General features: G+C 41.5%; 1 protein-coding gene across 5 annotated transcripts in view; it reads left to right on the top strand.

The window, feature by feature from the left end:
* Positions 1 to 17,382, top strand: part of rbm33a (RNA binding motif protein 33a) — a 186,934-nt gene that overhangs the window by 48,757 nt on the left and 120,795 nt on the right. For all 5 annotated transcript variants that reach the window (XM_063044429.1, XM_063044427.1, XM_063044426.1 and 2 more), the window contains one exon: positions 3,685 to 4,027. In XM_063044429.1, coding sequence (XP_062900499.1) covers positions 3,685 to 4,027 — 343 coding nt within the window. The remainder of the gene's footprint in view (positions 1 to 3,684; positions 4,028 to 17,382) is intronic.

Raw genomic sequence — 17,382 nt, 5'->3', positions numbered from 1 at the left:
TTTGAAACTTTTTGGGAGCCTGAAAGAAGACTGAACACACCAAATTTTAATACTGGTTGGGAATAGGTTCTGATTAAATTAATTATTTCAATCCTCAATAACTGCAACTTTACTTTTAAGCTGGCTGCTTAATTAATCTGGATTTATAGTAGTTGAGTTTCAGTTTCCTTATTTAAATTTCCACTTACCCAACCTTAGCAATGACTGGGTTGGGGAAAGGTTTGGGTGGGAGGGCAGGTGTGAAATTGGACACTCACGTGCCTGAAATGTGGTGTGAATTTCTGAGTGTTCATGTATGGAACTGTGCAAAAGTCTTAGGCTACGTCCACACTAGACTGGATAAATCCGTAACTGAAGCTTTTTCTCATCGTTTTGATCCTCCATCCACACTGAAACGGCGTTTTCCTCCCCCGAAAACTGAGATTTTCTAAAATGCCTTCCAGAGTGTGTAAATTTGAAAACGCCGATTGTGCAGAGTATGTGGACGGGGTAAACGGATATTTTTAAAACTGCTGTCATGACGTGCCGGAACAGATGGCGGCAGTGCGGCATTTTATTGTTTTCTTGAACGCAACCCCCCCACACAACCTAACAATTTCAGAACAGATGGCAACGAGACTGAAGCCAGAAGAGTTAGAAATGTAGCTTACTGAATAAATAAGTATACTCACTTGACCCTGTTTTTTGTCCTTGTTTGTATGAAGGTGGTTTACCTATTTATGCAAGTACTTCTCTGACAATAGATGTGTAACAGCCTAATGTAACATTGTATGGAAATACCAGATAACCCTGATGCAGACATGTTTTATACATTTAACAAGGTGATTTATTAATGCTACAGAGTTGGTCAGTTTTTCAATTTTCATCGTCAGCGGGTCATACTGTCCGTGAACTCCCTGTCGGTTGCCTCCATATGCTCCAGTATTTGTTTTTTTAGTTTTAAGTCCTCGTGTGCGAGAGCCAACAGCAATTCCTTTTAAGTTTTTCTACTCTGTAACTGGGCAAACGTGCACCAAGTATACCGTTTCCTCTTCGCTTGTTTTCTGTGTGTCCTGCGCATGCCCAGTAGGAGGAGATTGGCCCAAATATCCGTTGTAATGTGGACGGAGATACTTTCAAGAACACCTGGTGTGGACACCTATCGTTGTTACGTGAAGCCGGTGTTCTCAAAATTATCCGGTCTAGTGTGGATGTAGCCTTAGGCTTTCCTGAAAAGTGAAGATGTTTTCAAAAATAATCAAATGATAAGTTTCTATAAACAAAAAAATATAAAAACCAGTAAACAGTGAAAAGCTAAATCAAATCAATATTTTTTGTGACTGGCCTTTGCTTTTAAAACTGCATCAGTTCAACAGGTACACTGTTATGCAGTTTTATAAGAAAATCAGCTGGGAGGTTGTTCCAAGCAACTTGGAGAACTTGCCACAGTTCTTCTGTAGACTTTGGCTGTCTCACTTGCTTCCATCTCTTCAAGTAATCCCCTACAGCCTTAATGTTGAGATCAGGGCTTTGTGGAGGCCATCCCATCTGTTGTGGAACTTCCTGTTCTTTATTACTTTGGCCACAAGGTTAGGGCTCATTGTCCTGCTGCAGAATGAAGTTGAGACCTATCAAATGCCTCCCTAATGGTATTGCGTGATGGATGGATGAGAATCTGATTGTATTTCTCAGCATTGAGGATTCCATTAATTCTGACCAGATCACCAACTCCATTTGCAGAAAAGCAGTCCCAGTACTGGAGGGAACCTCTCCGTGCTTCACTATTGACTGTAGACCTTCATCCATGGAGTGTTCTTCTACAAACTGCCTCCTGTTTGAGCCAAAAATTTCAAATTTTGACTCGTCAGTTCAGAGCATTTGCTGCCATTGTTCATTACACCAATCCTTGCATTTTTGTGGGTAGGTAAGTTTCTTGGCTTTCTTTACACTTCGGAAGAATGGCTTTCTGGCAGCAATTCTTCCATGAAGACGACTTCTGACAAGACTTTGCTGGACTGTAGAGGGGTGTACTTGGGCCCTATGATTTCTGCCAGTTCAGAGCTGATAGCAGTGATAGTCGTCTTCTGACTTTGAGGGACATCATTTTGATGTGTATTTCGTCTGTTGCACTCAGTTTTGTGGCCAAGCATTGTGCTTCTGGTCCTTAACCTTTCCCATTTCTTTGTGCTGCTTCAGAAGAGCTTGAAGAACACATCTTGAAACTCTGTTGTGAAATCTATGCTTGGGAGAGACCTTGCTGATGCAGAATGACCACCTTGTCTCACTTCTTGCCATGGTACAAGAATTGATGATTTGAAGGTTAACCCATGTCCTTTTAGTTTGGTTGTCCTTTGCCCAGTTTTATTCCTTCTACACCCTGTTCTGTTTCAGTTAATCATTTTAGTTCATTCAACTCTTGTCATTGATCATTAGCAACCTGCTTGTTATCTTTGTTTAATTATACACTGGGCTATATAAGTACTAAGTAATCAAGTTTTTATTTGAAGAGTCTTTTGTCAAAGTAGTAAGTTACTTCCTTCAAAGAAATACACTTATTTTACTGTAATATTTAAATTTTGGAAAATGAATGTTTGGAAATCTAAAATTTGATTTTTTCTACTGTTACACTAGTGCAGAAGGCAAAAAATAAACACCTAAAACAAAATTTATGTAAAAAGAAATCGAGGGTGCATAAGGCTTTTGTAAATTAAGTTATAAATCCCAATGCTAATGTCCAAATTGATAGATGGTGACGTTGAAACACCTGAGATACACAGGTGGGAAATAGATTTTTTTGGAGTTGAATTCAAAATTTGACTTTAAAATGTAATAGGTAACCAGTGTTCTTCAGGTCTCTGTCGTGGTGAACCCTGCATTTCCTAAAGGATACATTTGCAATATGTGAAATTTTACATTTGGTATGACATTTATATTTGCATCATCAGTTATAGGAGTATAAATTATTAAAATGCTTTTGTATTACAGAAGGTATTAAGTGAGTGATGGAAATGGTGACAGTCGTGATATTTTTAGAAATAAAAATATTTCTACATATTTCTATTTGCTGAACTCTTGTTTAATATGACTATGCATGTTATAAGAACAAAAAGCTAACTTCCTTGAAGGCAACCGGCATCCAAGGAGAAAGATGCATTGATTGTGCTTTCATCAAAGCTGTTAAATTCAAACCTCTTAAGAATTTCCTTCCAGTATTTTCTATTTTTACTTTAAACTTTCAGAACCCACAATATTTTGTGATTGCATTGTGAAGTATCTGTTTCATTCTTAATCCAAAGATTAAAATTACATAAGAATTTAATCCATATTCATAGTTGATTGTGATTAAATCTCACGTACTATTTAAGGAGTTTATTTTGAATCTTTTGAGGGTTTTTTAGTTTATATAGTGATAACAGGCTTTTTACTGAAAGGAACATTATGAACCATTAACATCAGTATTGTGATTAAGAAGGAAATTTTTAATGATTTTGTTATAACCTACATTTTTAATGTATATTTGCCTATTGGCTTGACCATATTTGGAATTAACATTTCCTTTTCATAGTTTTTTTTGTAATTTTGCAATTAATACTTTAATTAAAGTTACTCCTGATACATTTATCATTTTTAATTGTAATCGTAGAGACAGCATTTTTAGAAAATGGATTTTTACATTTTAAAACATGCCTTGCCTTATTTTTCCAGTTACCAAGGTGTATCGGTCGACATCAATGCTTCGACATCTTATACGGGTACATCCTTAGAATTGTCTAAGAGTATTGGTGACAAATCTGCTGAAGATATATTGCATTATGCAGATCAAGATGCAGATGATGAAAGTGCAGCCCTGGAAGCTGTAGACGATGCTCAAGAAGAGATGGCAGACTATACTCAGGAAGAATATGTTGAAGATTTACAATATGAAAGCAACGACACTCACCTAGGAGACGACCAAATGGATTACCCGGTAGAACAGGGCGAAGAAGAGATGTACAATGATGAAGTGTTAGACCTTGAAATCAATGACCCTCTAGATGATGAATTTCAAGTAAGTCCCTTTCTGTTGTATCATTTCAGATAACACTTCATCACCAGAATCCAGGCTGATTTTAAAACTATTTCTGTCCCTAGAGAGGTGTGAAAATTAGACCTATTATCACTTGCTGTCAGTTTCTTTATCTCCTGTCTGACAAAGTTTATGTTGACAGCTTGTTTGGAGGTAGGCAATACCCTTCTGACAGGCTTAGAGACTGTTTGGCATTATGACCTTGAGGGTTGTATCTTTGTGAAAAACCCTGCATTGTCTGATGCAGATACATTGCCAATTGTCGAGCACAGTTAAGGTGAAAAGCTTTTTTTTATCAGCAGATTGGATGGGATCTGATTGAGCTCTGTAAAGGTGCATAGATTACTGACCTCTTCAGAATGTTAATTTTCTAGAAATGATTGATGTTCTTTGCATCCTTTCTTTCAACACATAGCAGCCTTAAGCTGAATAAAGAGATTAACTCTCAGCTCTTGAGATGATCTCTAGTGTGGAAGCATTTATCATCATTAAATGGGTAAAATCACATGTCAAGTGTGTTTTTGAAAGGGAAGAAATTCTGATCTATATAATGAGTCAATCATGACATGTTTTTTCGAGGGTTAAATTATTAAATCTTGTACTTGAACAGCAAATTTGAATTCAGTTTTTGTATTTTCCCTTTGCAACTCTATACACAAAAGTTACTTTAAAGTTTGCTGATTTTATCCAGATCACTTCTTTTGGAAGGGTGGGTATTATTACTAAATTAAACATTAACATTCACAGAATTGTAGCGTTATTTTTAAACGATTTTTCTCCATCCAAAAATCTTATTCCTATTTTCTTTCAACTAGGATACACAGTTTACACTCATCTCTAATCAATGCTGAAATTTTTTTTCTGGGAAGAAGCCTTTTATCAGTATAGTAAATATCCTTTGCAGAGAATCATTTAAAACTGGCAAATTCGCAATATTAGGATCTGTGAAAATGCCCTCAAAATGATAGGAGCTTCAACACTGTTCCCATTATAACCACTGGTGGATCCTGACACAAATGGCTGATGGTGAAAGAAGTATCTTGCTGGTGTTTTACAGAACATCTTTCTAAAGCTGCTATGTTTTTTATTGGTGTAAACACGAGGAATTCTGCAGATGCTGGAAATTCAAGCAACACACATCAAAGTTGCTGGTGAACGCAGCAAGCCAGGCAGCATCTCTAGGAAGATCCACGCTCTTAAACTTTTCGATGATTTTAAGTTTCCTGGCCCCCACCGCTTTATTTTCACCATGGATGTCCAGTCCTTATATACTTCCATCCCCCATCAGGAAGGTCTCAAAGCTCTACGCTTCTTTTTGGATTCCAGACCTAATCAGTTCCCCTCTACCACCACTCTGCTCCGTCTAGCGGAATTAGTCCTTACTCTTAATAATTTCCCCTTTGGCTCCTCCCATTTCCTCCAAACTAAAGGTGTAGCTATGGGCACCCGTATGGGTCCTAGCTATGCCTGCCTTTTTGTTGGGTTTGTGGAACAATCTATGTACCGTGCCTATTCTGGTATCTGTCCCCCACTTTTCCTTCGCTACATCGACGATTGCATTGGCGCTGCTTCCTGCACGCATGCAGAACTCGTTGACTTTATTAACTTTGCCTCCAACTTTCACCCTGCACTCAAGTTTACCTGGTCCATTTCCGACACCTCCCTCCCCTTTCTAGATCTTTCTGTCTCTGTCTCTGGAGACAGCTTATCCACTGATGTCTACTATAAGCCTACTGACTCTCACAGCTTTCTGGACTATTCCTCTTCTCACCCTGTCTCTTGCAAAAAGGCCATCCCCTTCTCGCAATTCCTCCGTCTCTGCCGCATCTGCTCTCAGGATGAGGCTTTTCATTCTAGGACGAGGGAGATGTCTTCATTTTTTAAAGAAAGGGGCTTCCCTTCCTCCACTATCAACTCTGCTCTTAAACGCACCTCCCCCATTTCACGTACATCTGCTCTCACTCCATCCTCCCACCACCCCACTAGGAATAGGGTTCCCCTGGTCCTCACCTACCACCCCACCAGCCTCCGGGTCCAACATATTATTCTCCGTAACTTCCGCCACCTCCAACGGGATCCCACCACTAAGCACATCTTTCCCTCCCCCCCCCTCTGCATTCCGCAGGGATGGCTCCCTACACAACTCCCTTGTCCATTCGTCCCCCCCATCCCTCCCCACTGATCTCCCTCCTGGCACTTATCCGTGTAAGCGGAACAAGTGCTACACATGCCCTTACACTTCCTCCCTTACCACCATTCAGGGCCCCAAACAGTCCTTCCAGGTGAGGCATCACTTCACCTGTGAGTCGATTGGGGTGATATACTGCGTCCGGTGCTCCCGATGTGGCCTTTTATATATTGGTGAGACCCGACGCAGACTGGGAGACCGCTTTGCTGAACATCTACGCTCTGTCCGCCAGAGAAAGCCGGATCTCCCAGTGGCCACACATTTTAATTCCACATCCCATTCCCATTCTGACATGTCTATCCACGGCCTCCTCTACTGTAAAGATGAAGCCACACTCAGGTTGGAGGAACAACACCTTATATTCCGTCTGGGTAGCCTCCAACCTGATGGCATGAACATTGACTTCTCTAACTTCTGCTAAGGCCCCACCTCCCCCTCATACCCCGTCTGTTACTCATTTTTATGCACACATTCTTTCTTTCACTCTCCTTTTTCTCCCTCTGTCCCTCTGAATATACCTCTTGCCCATCCTCTGGGTCACCCCCCCCTTCTGTCTTTCTTCCCGGACCTCCTGTCCCATGATCCTCTCGTATCCCCTTTTGCCTATCACCTGTCCAGCTCTCGGCTCTATCCCTCCCCCTCCTGTCTTCTCCTATCATTTTGCATCTCCCCCTCCCCCTCCAGCTTTCAAATCCCTTACTCACTCTTCCTTCAGTTAGTCCTGACGAAGGGTCTCGGCCTGAAATGTCGACTGCGCCTCTTCCTATAGATGCTGCTTGGCCTGCTGCGTTCACCAGCAACTTTGATGTATATCTCTAGGAAGAGGTACAGTCGACGATTCGGGCCGAGACCCTTCGTGAGGACTAACTGAAGGAAGAGCTAGTAAGAGATTTGAAAGTGGGAGAGGGAGTTCAAATCTCTTACTAGCTCTTCCTTCAGTTAGTCCTGACGAAGGGTCTCGGCCCAAAATGTCGACTATACCTCTTCCTAGAGATGCTGCCTGGCCTGCTGCGTTCACCAGCAACTTTGATGTGTGTTGCATGTTTTTTATTGGGCTGTGTTAACATACCTTTTCCCTACATTGGATGCATACTAATATACGAATATTAGATAATGTGGTTATTCAACATCTTTAACCCCTCCTTGATGACAAGTAATAAAGAGGTGACTTCCTGTACATTTCAGAATGATATCACTACCACCTTTGGTTTGTGATTTTGTTGATAATGCAGGCCATTTGCAAGGTTCTCCGTGGTGGACTGGTCCAGAAAGTTACAGCACGTGAGATTTAAGGCAAGCCGGCTAATTAAATCTAAAATTGACCTGGTGATGGGAGGCAGCGGTCAAAGCTCCAATCATTTTGACAAGCATTTTCACTGATCCTAATAAAGTGAATTACAGTCTGTAATCAGTGGTGTACTGCAGGGGTTGGTGATTTGCTATTTTTGATTATATATTAGTGACTGGGAGGCATGTCATAGAGTCGTACATGAAGGGTTGAAATGTGTTTATTTTAAATCAAGGAGAATTAAGGGCAAGTGAGATGAACTTAGAGCATGAATGAGTACAGGGAATACATTGTTGTGGCCATTGCAGAGATGTGGTTGAAGGAAGGTCAGGACTGGCTGCTTAATATTTCACAATTTCATTGGTTTGGAAGACATGAAGGGAGGTGAAAGAAAGGGAGGCATTGCACCTCTAAACAGGGACAGTATCATAGCTGCACTGAGAGGAGGCATAATGGAGGACTCGCCCACTGAGTTTATAATCATAGTCATAGTCATACTTTATTGATCCTGGGAGAAATTGGTTACACATAACACTGCTCTCCCGAAATGTTCTCTGACTCCTGACAAGCACCGTCAACTCATCCGTTTTATTACCCAGCGATCTCACATTGCCCATGATGAGAGAGGGGAGACACGGCTTATAACTTCTCTTCTCCATAAGCCTCTGTTGTCTCGACCTGGTCCTCTTCCCTCGCCTTTTTGATCCCCCTCTGCATCCTCTGTGTGTTTTCCTCCAGATTTCAGCCGGGGTTTCCGCCGCTCTGTTGGCTAAACCGACTGGCATAAGCGCAATCATCTGGTCCCTGGAATAAACAATGCGACCATCCTGCTGCCACGCTACTGAAACGTGTCCAAATGTATCTATTTCCAGCACTGAAAACCCAAATAAAACTCTCTCCACCAGCATGTTAGAGAGGGTGCAGCTTCAACGTGTTACCGTGGAAAAAAATACAACAAATAACCTAAGTTAAAAAAGTTTAAAAAGTAAGAAAACTAGATGGAGCGACTATAACAGGCTGCATGCACGACCGGCGCATGCGCACTAATTGATAAAGCTCAAAAAATAAGAAAGGTGCAATCAGTTTGATGGGATTATACTTTGATCTCTAAAATAGTCACCTTTCTGCTCTCTTCCATGTTATCTGACCACCCTCTGAGTGCAATTTCCCCTGTCACCTAAAACTTGTCTCCTCTAGTTTTAGGCTAACTTATCCTTGGAAAATGACTGACCATTTATCCTGTCTGTAGCCCTCACAATTTTATAGATCTTTATCATGTCACCCCTCAGCCTTCTGTGCTCCAGTGGGAATAGACTCAGCCTTTCCAATCTCTACTTGTAACTAAAACCTTCTATTGCAGGCAACTTTCTGGTGATTCCCTTTTGCACTCTTTCCAGCATTTCCGTGTTCTTTCTATATTGTGGTGACCAGAACTGTACACTGTATTTCAAATGTGGCTAAATTCTTGTACAACTGCAACATGTTGCCCTAAGTCAATACCCCAACGTATGAAAGCAAGCAAGCAAGCACCTTCTGTACTATGCTATCCACCTATCACAGTTTTCGGGAAGCTAAAACTTGCATCTCAAGTGCCCTCTCTGCATCAGTGTACTGCTGTTGACTACGTATGTCTGACCAGTATTATATGACCACAAATACCTTACCTCACAATTGCCTGGATTAACTTCCATTTGCCACCATTCTGCCCATCTTTCCAGATGATACTTGGGGGAACCATCCTTACAGTCTTCGAGTCCTGAGCAAATGTATTTATCAAACTACCAACATTCTCGCCCAGGCTATTTTATAACAAAAAATACAGCACCAATATCTTTGGATCATTGTCAGAAAAACTACCTTAACCACAACCCTCCACCTATCACCATACCAGTATGAGTAGTCATGGATGATAGAAATTGGTGGTGTTGTGGGTAACAAGAAAGGTTATCTAAGACTACAGTATGATATAGATCACATGGAAAGTTTTTTAGAGTGTTGGAGGATGCAGTTTAATCCTTGCAAGCGCAAGATATTGTAATTTGGGAATGCAAGTGCTGGTAGGACTAATATAGTAAATGGTAAGGCATGAAGTAATGTTGATGAACAATGTGACTTTGGGCTCAAGTCTGTTGTTCCCTAAAAGTAACTACACTGGTAGATGTGTAGGCAAAGGCATGTTTCCCTTCATAGGTCAGGGCATGGATGTTGGACTGAATCTTACGTTACAACTTTACAATTTACTGGTTCAACCACACTTGGAGTAATGTGTGTGAATTTTGGTTGTTGTACTATACGAAGGATGTGGTTGTGCTAGGGAGTATGCAGAGGAGATTCATTGGGATGGTGCCTAGATTGGAGGACTTTTGGGGAAAGATTGAGTAGGCAGGAGCAAAGGAAACTGAGACGTGATCTGATTGAGGTGTATGAATTAGTAAGAAGCGTAGATAGTGTGGCTATTAAGAATTTTTTGCTCATGGTAGCAATGTCATATACGTCAGTGATTTGGATGAAGGAATTTGATGGCTTTGTGGCCAAGTTTACGGACGATATGAAGATAGGTGGATGGGCCGGCAATGCTGAGGAGAAAGGGTGTTTCCTGAAGGACTTAGAAAGATTGGGAGAATGGGCAAAGAAGTGGCAGATGGAATGCAGTGTAAGGAAAAACATGCTTATCCACTTTGGCAGAAGGAATAAAGGTGTGACCTGTTTTTTAAATTGGGGAGAAAATTTTTTAAAAATTAGACGTGCAAAGGGACTTGGGAGTCCTCATGCATATCCTCTTTAGGTTTACTTGCAGATTGAGTTGGTGGTAAGGAAGGCAAGTGCAATGTTAGCATTCTTTTTGAGAGGTCTAGAATATAAGAATAAGGATATTATGCTGAGGCTTTATAAGGCAGTGCTTAGATTGCTCTTGGAGCATTGTGAGCAATTTTGGTCCCCTTATCAAGGAAAAGATGTGCTGGCATTGGAGAGGGTTCAGAGGAGGTTCACGAGAATAGGTTCACGAGAATGATCCCAGGATGAAAAGGTTGACAGATGAGTTTGATGGCTCTGGGCCTATACTCACTAGAGGAATGAGGGGGGATTTTATTGTGTGGAAGTCGAATCCGGATAAAGTCACTCAGAGACTGTATAAGTACAAACTCTTTATTCAAAGCACCCGGGGCTTACTCAGTTAGTCACTCAAACAGGAATAGTCTGCTCCTGCCCAATCCACCAACTAACTCACAATTCCCCTTAGAGAAGAGATATAATGTTCAGGTACCCCCACACATACCAAGCTGGAGTCAGATTTATCTATTGTTTGACAGTACCGAGAGACAAATTACAGAACTGGCAAAATGTCGTAATACACAAACAGGCTGGAGTGGTTCTCTCTCTGCACTTGACTGCACAAAGAAACAAAGACCTTGCATTTCCAGCATCTGCAGATTTCCTCATGTTTGCATTTTTAAAAGATCTTGAAACACTGTCTAATTCCGAGATGAAATATGGCTCAGCATGGTTTAGCACATTTGTTGATCATCAGAGGTTTCTTTTAGAAAGACAGGTTGCTATTGTTTAATGAAGTGTTAATTCTTTTGCATACTTTATCAATTGAAACCTATTGAATATTGAAAGCAACACACATAAAAGTTGCTGGTGAACGCAGCAGGCCAGGCAGCATCTCTAGGAAGAGGTGCAGTCGACGTTTCAGGCCGAGACCCAATTGAAAGCCCTAGATAGAATGGATGTGGAGAGAATGTTTCTTACAGAGGGGGAATCTAGGACCAGAGGGCACGGCCTCAGAATTGAGGGATATCCATTTAAAACAGAGATGAGGGTGGTGCAACTGTGGAATTCATTGCCACAGTTGAGGCCAGTTCATTGGTTATATTTAAGGCGGAGGTTGATAGGTTCTTGATTAATCAGAGCGTCAAAGGTTACAGGGAGAAGGTGGGAGAATGAGGTTGAGAGGGATAATAAATCAGCCATGATGGACTGGCAGAACAGACTTAATAGGCCGGATGGCCTAATTCTTCTTCAATGTCTTATGGTCTCAGGTGGTTGGTATCTGGAACTCTGTCAGAAGATGCAGTCACTATGATCAAGAGACACTTAAACCAGCTTTTAAATAGGCAAACCATGAAAAGATACAGACCTAGAGCAGACGAATGGGATGCGTTTTCATTTGCAGTAAAGGTTCCATAGATGTGGTGAGCTGATGGGCTAGTTTCTTGTGCTGTTCACCTCTGTGACTCCATGACTGTACATTATTTGTAATATACTTTTTAACCTGGTTTTCAAATTTACCTATTTGACGAAATAGTTCTTTAGTATCTACTCTACTGCATTCTTCTTTTACTTTAACTAATATGGCAGGGCGATGGGAACCCACGCAGAAGAGAAGAGGGAAGTGATGCAGATACCAAAGCTAGAGTTGGTGAAGAAAAAAGTAAGAGTAGAGTGCATAAAAGTAAAAAGCAAAAGTCGCACAGGTCACTAGATTCTAAAAGGACAATGAGTATAAAGGGACTTTATCTAAATGCCCGTAGTATTAGAAACAAGGTTAGTGAACTTGTGGCACAGATCAGTACCAAGGCATATGATTTAGTGGCCATTACAGAAACCTGGTTGCAAGGTGGATATGACTGGGAATTAAATATCCGAGGGTATCAGGTCATACGGAAAGATAGGCAGGAAGGCAAAGGAGGCGGGGTGGCACTCTTAGTTAAGGATGAGATCAGGGCGATTGTGAGAGACGATATAAGATCTACGGAGCAGAATGTTGAGTCCATCTGGGTAGAGGTTAAGAATAGTAAAGGGAAAAAAAAAAATCACTGGTGGGAGTTGTCTATAGGCTACCTAATAAAAATATTGCAGTGGCAGAGGTGATTAACCAAGAAATAACTGAGTCTTGTAAGAACGGAACGGCAGTTGTCATGGGGGATTTTAATTTCCACATAGATTGGGTGAATCAAGTTGGTCAAGGAAGTCTTGAGGAGGACTTTATAGAATGCATCAGTGATGGCTTTCTTGAGCAGCATGTTAGTGAACCTACAAGGAAAAATGCTATCGTAGATCTAGTCCTGTGCAATGAGACAGGTAAAATTAATGATCTTGTAGTCAGGGATCCTCTTGGAAAGAGTGATCATAGTATGATTGAATTTCGCATACAGATGGAGGATGAAATATTTAGATCTAAAACTAGTGTATTATGCTTGGACAAGGAAGATTACAACAGGATGAAGGAGGAGTTGGCTAGTGTGGATTGGGAGCACAGGCTATTTGGTAGGTCAGTTGAGGAACAGTGGAATACTTCAAAGAGATTTTTTATAGTGCTCAATAAAAGTATATTCCATTCAAAAGTAAGGACAGTAAGTGTGGGGAAAGCCAGCCTTGGATAACTAAGGAAATAAAAGATAGTATCAGATTAAAAGCTCGTGTACAAGGTCGCAAAGAGTAGTGGGAGACTGGAGGATTGGTAAAACTTCACAAAGCAACAAAGAACAACTAAGCAAGAAATAAGGAAAGGGAAGATAGAGGTTGAAAATAAATTAGCACAAAATGTAAAAACAGATAGCAAAAGTTTTTATAAATATATAAAGTGGAAGAGGGTGGCTAAAGTCAACTTAGGTCCCTTGGTAGACAAGAAGGGGAAATTGATATTGGGTGATAAGGAAATGGCTGATGCATTGAATGACTATTTTGTGTTGGTCTTCTCGGTGGAGGACACGTCTAATATGCCAAAGAATGATGTTGTGGACGAAATGGGAGGTGAGGACCTTGATAAAATCACTGTCACTAAAGAGATAGTGAAGAGCAAACTAGGGGGCCTGAAAGTAGATTAGTCCCCTGGTCCTGATGGGATGCACCCCAGGGTGCTGAGGGAATTATTGATAGAACTGAGAAACTGTAAGAGCAAAAAGACCCTGATGGGAGTTATCTACAGGCCCCCAAACAATAACCTGGATATAGGGTGCAAATTAAATCTAGAGTTAAAATTGGCATGTCACAAAGGTAATTCTACAGTTGTTATGGGGGATTTTAACATGCAGGTAGACTGGGAAAATCAAGTTGGTACTGGACTCCAAGAAAAGGAGTTTGTGGAATGCCTCAGAGATGGATTCTTAGAGCAGCTTGTGTTAGAGCCTACCAGGCAGAAGGCAATTCTGGATTTAATGTTGTGTAATGAGCCAGATTTGATAAGGGAACTCGAGGTAAAGGAACCATTAGGAGGTAGTGACCATAATATGATAAGTTTTAGTCTACAATTTGAGAGGGAGAAGGGAAGGTCGGAAGTGTCAGTATTACAGTTGAACAAAGGGGACTATGGACACATGAGGGAGGAGCTGGCAAAAGTTAACTGGAAAGATACCCTAGCAGGGATGACAGTGGAACAACAATGGCAGGTATTTCTGGGAATAATACAAAAAATGCAGGATCAGTTCATTCCAAAGAGGAAGAAAGGTTCTAAGGGGAGTAAGGGGCAACCGTGGATGATAAGGGAAGTCAAGGACAGTATAAAAATAAAAGAGAGGAAGTATAACATAGCAAGGATGAGTGGGAAGCCAGAGGATTGGGAGACTTTTAAGGAGCAACAGAAGATAACTAAAAAGGCAATACAGGGGGAGGGGGGGAGATGAGGTACGAAGGTAAGCTAGCCAAGAATATAAAGGATGATAATAAAAGCTTCTTTAGGTACGTGAAGAGGAAAAAATTAATTAAGACCAAAGTTGGGCCCTTGAAGACAGAAACGGGTGAAATAATTATGGGGAACAAGGAAATGGCAGATGAGTTAACAGGTACTTTGGATCTGTCTTCACTATGGAAAACACAAACAATCTCCCAGATGTAACAGTGGCCAGAGGACCTAGGGTAACAGAGGAACTGAAGGAAATTCGCATCAGGCACAAAATGGTGTTGGGTAAACTGATGGGACTGAAGGTTGATAAATCCCCAGGGCCTGATGGTCTGCATCCCAGGATACTTAAGTAGATGGCTCTAGAGATCGTGGACGCATTGGTAATCATTTTCCAATGTTCTATAGATTCAGGTTCAGTTCCTGCGGATTGGAGGGTAGCTAATATTATCCCACTTTTTAAGAAAGGAGGGAGAGAGAAAACAGGCAATTATAGACCAGTTAGTCTGACATCGATGGTGGGGAAGATGCTGGAATCAATTATAAAAGATGTAATAGTGGCATATTTGGATAGCAGTGGCAGGATAGGTCCGAGTCAGCGTGGATTTATGAAGGGGAAATCATGCTTGACTAATCTTCTGGAATTTTTTGAGAATGTGACTATGAAAATGGACGTGGGAAAGCCAGTGGATGTAGTGCACCTGGACTTTCAGAAAGCCTTTGATAAGGTCCTGCATAGGAGGTTAGTGGGCAAAGTTAGAGCAAATGGTATTGGGGGTAGGGTACTAACATGGATGGAAAATTGGTTGACAGACAGGAAACAAAGAGTAGGGATTAATGGGTCCTTTTCAGAATGACAGGCAGTGACTAGTGGGGTACCGCAAGGCTCGGTGCTGGGACTGCAGCTATTAATAATTTAGATGAAGGGATTAAAAGTAATATTAGCAAATTTGCAGATAACACAAAGCTGGGTGGCAGTGCGAAATGTGAGGAGGATGTTATGAGAATGCAGGGTGACTTGGACAGGTTGGATGAGTGGGCAGATGCATAGCAGATGCAGTTTAATGTGAATAAATGTGAGGTTATCTACTTTGGTAGCAAGAACAGGAAGGCAGATTACTATCTGAATGGTGTCAAGTTAGGAAAAGGGGAAGTACAATAAGATCTAGGTGTCCTTGTTCATCAGTCACTGAAAGTAAGCATGCAGGTACAGTAGGCAGTGAAGAAAGCTAATGGCATGCTGGCTTTCATAACAAGGGGAATTGAGTGTAGGAGGAAAGAGATCCTTCTGCAGTTGTACAGGGCCCTGGTGAGACCACAACTGGAATATTGTGTACAGTTTTGGTCTCCAAATTTGAGGAAGGACATTCTAGCTATTGAGGGAGTGCTATATTTCACAGTCTGTGGAATGCTCTGCCTCAGAAGGCAGTGGAGGCCAATTCTCTGGATTCTTTCAAGAAAGACTTAGATAGAGCTCTTAAAGAAAGCGGAGTGAAGGGATATGGGGAGAAGGCAGGAAAAGGGTACTGATTGTGGATGATCAGCCATGATCACAGTGAATGGTGGTGCTGGCTCGAAGGGCCGAATGGCCTACTCCTGCACCTATTGTCTATTGAATTGGCGGAGGTTACAGTAGACGCGTTGGTAATCATTTACCAAAATTCTCTAGACTCTGGACAGGTCCCAGCGGATTGGAAGACAGCAAATGTCACGCCATTTAAAAAAAAAAGGATGTAGGCAAAAGGCAGGTAACTATAGGCCAGTTAGCTTAACATCTGTAGTCGGGGAAAATGCTTGTAGCTGTCATTAAGGAAGAAATAGCGAAACATTTAGAAAGGAGTGGTTCCATTAGAAAGATGCAGCATGGATTCAGAAAGGGCAGGTCCTGTTTGGCAAACTTACTGGAGTTCTTTGAGAACATAATGAGTGCAGTGGATAGAGGGGACCAGGTGGATGTCATATACTTGGATTTCTAGAAGGTGTTTGATAAGGTGCCGCACAAGAGACTTATAAATAAGATACGGATACATGGAATCGGAGGAAGTGTATTGGCATGGAGAGTGGATTGGTTAACCAATAGAAGGCAGAGAGTTGGTATAAATGGTTGTTTCTCCGGTTGGCAGTCAGTGGTGAGTGAGGTGCTGCAGGGGTCGGTGCTGGGCCCGCAACTGTTTACCATTTACATTGATGATTTGGAAGAGGGGACTGAGTGTAGTGTAGCAGCACTTGCTGATGACACTAAACTGAGTGGAAAAGCAAATTGTAGAGAGGATGTGGAGAGTCTGCAGAGTGATATACATAGGTTAAGTGAGTGGGCCAAGGTCTGGCAGATGGAATACAACGTTGGTAAATGTGCACTTTGGAAGGAATAATAGAAGAGCAGATTATTATTTAAATGGTGAAAGATTGCAGCATGCTGTTGTGCAGAGAGACTCAGGAGTACTTGTGCATGAATTGCAAAAAGTTGGCTTGCAGGTACAACAGGTTATTAAGAAGGCAAACGGAATGTTGACCGTCATTGCTAGAGGGATTGAATTCAAGAGCAGGAAGGTCATGCTGCAACTGTACAGGGTACTGGTGAGGCCACATCTGGAGTACTGTGTGCAGTTCTGGTCTCCGTACTTGAGGAAGGATATACTGGCTTCGGAGGCAGTGCGGAGGAGGTTCACCAGGTTGATTCCAGGGATGAAGGGGTTAACCTATGAGGAGAGATTGAGTTGCCTGGGACTATGCTCTCTGGAATTCAGAAGAATGACAGGGGATCTTATAGAAACGTACAAAATTTTGAAAGGGATAGATAAGATAAAAGTAGAGAAGTTGTTTCCATTGGTAGGTGAGACTAGAACTAGGGGACATTGCCTCAAGATTAAGGAGAAAAGATTTAGGACGGAGATGAGGAGAAACTGTTTTTGCTAGAGAGTGGTGAATCTGTGGAATTCTCTGCCCAGGGAAACAGTTGAGGCTTCTTCACTAAATATACGTAAGATACAGTTAGATAGATTTTTACATAGTAGGAGAATTAAGAGTTATGGGGAAAAGGCAGGTAGATGGAGCTGAGTTTCCGTACAGATCAGCCATGATCTTATTGAATGGCAGGGCAGGCTCGATGGGCCGGATGGCCTACTCATGCTCCTATTTGTATTTTTGACTTGTGTGTACCAGCCCTTAACATTATAATCTCAGACAAAATTTAAACTGAGTTTTTGAAACCAGTCCTTATAGGTTAGCCCTTACTACAA

This window comes from Mobula hypostoma, chromosome 3 (genome assembly GCF_963921235.1).
Source record: "Mobula hypostoma chromosome 3, sMobHyp1.1, whole genome shotgun sequence".
Classification (NCBI taxonomy): domain Eukaryota; kingdom Metazoa; phylum Chordata; class Chondrichthyes; order Myliobatiformes; family Myliobatidae; genus Mobula; species Mobula hypostoma.
The sequence above is the reverse complement of the archived record's forward strand: the minus strand, read 5'-3'. Positions and strand labels throughout refer to the sequence as shown.